General features: G+C 44.5%; 1 protein-coding gene across 1 annotated transcript; it reads left to right on the top strand.

The window, feature by feature from the left end:
- The first annotated feature begins 941 nt into the window (after positions 1-941).
- LOC147965639 (uncharacterized) lies at positions 942-2,870 on the top strand. The gene is made up of 2 exons (XM_087530543.1): positions 942-1,785; positions 2,851-2,870. Exons 1-2 carry the CDS (start codon positions 942-944, stop codon positions 2,868-2,870), a joined length of 864 nt encoding a protein of 287 aa, XP_087386669.1.
- Positions 2,871-3,848: the final 978 nt, after the last annotated feature.

The following is a 3,848-nucleotide window of genomic DNA, read 5'->3' as shown; positions in this document are numbered from 1 at the left end:
TTCGGTCTATGAGGGTATGTAGACACACTATCCCCCTCTCGTTTTTATGCATCTTCTAGATAGATCTTGCATGAGCGTACGAATTTTTTTGAAATTCCATGCTACGTTTCCCAACAGTGGCATCCGAGCCAGGTCTATGCGTAGATGATATGCATGAGTAGAACACAAAGAGTTGAGGGCGGTGATCGTCATACTGCTTAATTACCACCAATGTCTTATTTTGATTCGACGGTATTGTTGGATGAAGCGGCCCGGACCAACCTTACATGACCACGCTCATGAGACCGGTTCCACCGACAGACATGTAACTAGTTTTGCATAAAGGTAGCTGGCGGGTGTCTGTTTCTCCTACTTTAGTTGTATCGAATTTACTGCGGCTAGTCCTTGTTGAAGGTTAAAACAACAAACTTGATAAACCATCGTTGTGGTTTTGATGCGTACGTAAGAATGGTTCTTGCTAGAAGCCCGTAGTAGCCACGTAAAACTTGCAACAACAAAGTACAGGACGTCTAACTTGTTTTTGCAGGGCATGTTGTGATGTGATATGGTCAATACATGATGTGATATACGTTATTGTATGAGATGATCATGTTTTGTGAAAATTATCGGCAACCGACAGGAGCCTTGTGGTTGTCTCTTTATTGTATGAAATGCAAACGGTTTTGGGCCTTGTGGCAAAGAAGGTTGGGGGCTGGGGTATGAGATACCTTCCCAACCGGCAGGAGTCGTATAGAGATATGATTAGCAAGGAGCTGCTTACCGGATAGGCATGTTGTCTAGCAGTGATGCTGAAGCTCACTAGTCGCATGTGCTAGTCGGATCCTGAATCACTAAGAGTTTGCAGAGGGATGCCTACTTCAGTGGGAGTATTTATTTTTAAGGCTTGAATTACTCTACATAAACACATTGCTTAGTGATTACATATTCTTTGTTGTAGATCAATGGCACCGCCTGCTCAACCCAACTTTGCATTGAAATCAATTCTGGAAAAGGATAAACTTAATGGAACAAACTTTACCACCTGGTATAGAAATCTGAGAATTGTTCTCAAGCATGATAAAAAGGAACATGTTCTAGAGGATCCACTTCCAGAGGAACCTGCTGATAATGCTAATACCACAACTAAGAATGCCTACCAGAAACTCGTTGATGAATCAACGGAGATCAGTTGTCTGATGTTGGCTTGTATGGAGTCTGATTTGCAACAGCATTTCAAAAATGTTGAGGCTTATGATATGATCGAAAGTCTCAAGAGCATGTTTCAGACACAGGCTAGGACCGAAAGGTTCAACGTCTGGCGATCCTTGATGGATTGCAAGCTGAAGGAAGGTGATCCACTGGGCCCACATGTGATCAAGATGATTGAATATGTGCAAGCTTTGGATCATTTGGGCTTCCCGCTCTTGGATGAGCTGGCTACTGATGCAGTTCTGCGTTCTCTTCCGCCCATCTATGGGACGTTCATCTTGAACTATCATATGCATGGCATGGATAAGAAGCTCACTGAATTACATGGGATGCTCAAAGTGGAAGAGCAGGATATTAAGAAAGGCACGCATCAAGTGTTGATGGTGCAGAAATCGGCTAAGTTCAAGAAGAGTTGGTCTAAGAAAAAGGCTAAGGCAAAGGGCACGGAGACGGTAACCTCCACCTCTGCGCCGAAGTCTGGACCAGACTCGAAGACCATTTGCTATCATTGCAAGGAGACCGGTCACTGGAAGAGGAACTGTAGCAAGTGGCTTGCAGAGCATGTCAATAAGGACGGAAATGCTTCTTCAGGCAAAGGTAAACTTGTTGCATATGTTATAGACATTTACCTTGCTGACATACCTAGCAGCTCTTGGGTATTTGATACCGGATCGGTTGTTCATATTTGCAACTCGATGCAGGGGCTGGTAAGAACTAGGCGTGTGGCACAAGGGGAGATTGACATCAGGGTCGGCAACAAAGCAAGAGTTATTGCGTTGGAGGTCGGCACAATGCAGCTCCAGCTTCCTTCTGGATTTATTTTGGAATTGGATAATTGTTATTACATTCCTGCACTTAGTCAGAACATTATTTCTGCCTCATGCTTAATGAGTCAGGGTTATGAGTTCTATTTAAAGGACAATGGTTGTTCGTTTTATTTGAAAAGTATGTTCCACGGCTATGCACCCATTGTTGATGGGCTATTTATATTGAATCTAGAACAAGAACCGGTCTATAACGTGAATGTCAAGAGGCACAAGCCTAATGAGATAAATCACACATACTTCTGGCATTGCCGGCATGGACACATTAGTCTGAAACGCATGAAGAACCTCCATGATAATGGGCTCCTAACTTCGTCCAACTTTGAGTCGTTCGAGACATGCGAATCATGCTTGCTAGGCAAAATGACTAAGTCTACGTTCGCAAAGAATTGCGAGAGGGCGTCTGAGCTATTGGAACTTATACATAGTGATGTGTGTGGTCCAATGAGCACAACTGCTAGAGGTGGCTATCAGTACTTTGTGACTTTTACGGACGACTTGAGTAGATATGGATATATCTATTTGATGAGGCACAAGTCGGAAACTTTTGAAAAGTTCAAAGAGTTTCAAAACGAGGTTGAGAATCAGCTCGGCAAGACTATAAAACTTCTACGATCAGATCGTGGAGGTGAGTACATGAGCCAGGAGTTTGATGATCATCTGAAAAGCCGAGGTATAGCACCTCAGCTCACACCCCAGGTATGCCACAGAGAAACGGCGTGTCAGAATGGAGGAATAGGACCTTGTTGGACATGGTCCGGTCAATGATGAGCAAATCGGATTTACCCTTGCCATTCTGGGGATACACTCTAGAAACTGCAGCTTTCACACTTAACAGGGTACCATCAATATCCGTAGATAAGACACCACATGAGATGTGGACCGGGAAGAGTCCCAGTTTGTCTCTTCTAAAGATTTGGGGTTGTGAAGCATTTGTCAAGCGACTTATGTCAGACAAGCTTACACCCAAGTCGGATAAATGCATATTCATGGGATATCCGAGGGAAACCTTGGGATATAGCTTCTACAACCGGGAAGAGAACAAAGTGTTTGTTGCTCGGAACATGGTTTTCCTTGAGAAAGAGTTTCTCAGTCGGGAGGCCAGTGGGAGGACAGTCCGACTCAAAGAAATTCGAGTACCACTCGGGGACGGCTCGGCGAGTGATGAGATCAACCGGAGTCAGTCAGGGAACCCGTAGTGGAAGCGGCACCGGAACCACAGAGGTCGGAAAGATTACACAGAGTGCATGATGTATTGTTGCTAGAAAGTGACAAGCCAGCCACGTATGCGGAAGCGATGATGAGCCCGGATTCTGAGGCATGGCTGGAGGCCATGAGATCCGAGTTAAATTCCATGGATGAAAATCAAGTCTGGGACTTGGTAGATCTGCCGCCTGGTGTAAAGGCCATTGGCTGCAAATGGGTCTTTAAGAAGAAAGCCGATGTGGATGGAAATGTTCAGATCCACAAAGCTTGGCTTGTCGCTAAAGGATATGGACAAGTTCAAGGAATTGACTACGACGAGACTTACTCGCCAGTAGCGAAGATGAAGTCGGTGAGGATCGTACTAGCTATAGCTGCATATTTCGATTACGAGATATGGTAGATGGATGTCAAAACGGCTTTCCTTCACGGAAATTTAACCGAGGACGTGTATATGATACATCTTGAGGGTTTTGTCGATTCGACTAGCACTAGTAAAGTATGCAGGCTCAAGAGATCCATTTATGGGTTGAGGCAAGCATCTCGGAGTTGGAACATTCATTTTGATGAGGTCGCCACTGGTCTCAGTTTTATCAAAAGTGATGAGGATGCTTGTTTATACAAGCAGTTAAG

Source organism: Triticum urartu, chromosome 6A, assembly GCF_056163025.1.
Source record: "Triticum urartu cultivar PI428250 chromosome 6A, HENAU_Tu73, whole genome shotgun sequence".
Classification (NCBI taxonomy): Eukaryota; Viridiplantae; Streptophyta; class Magnoliopsida; order Poales; family Poaceae; genus Triticum; species Triticum urartu.
This window is presented reverse-complemented; position numbering and strand designations above follow the sequence as displayed.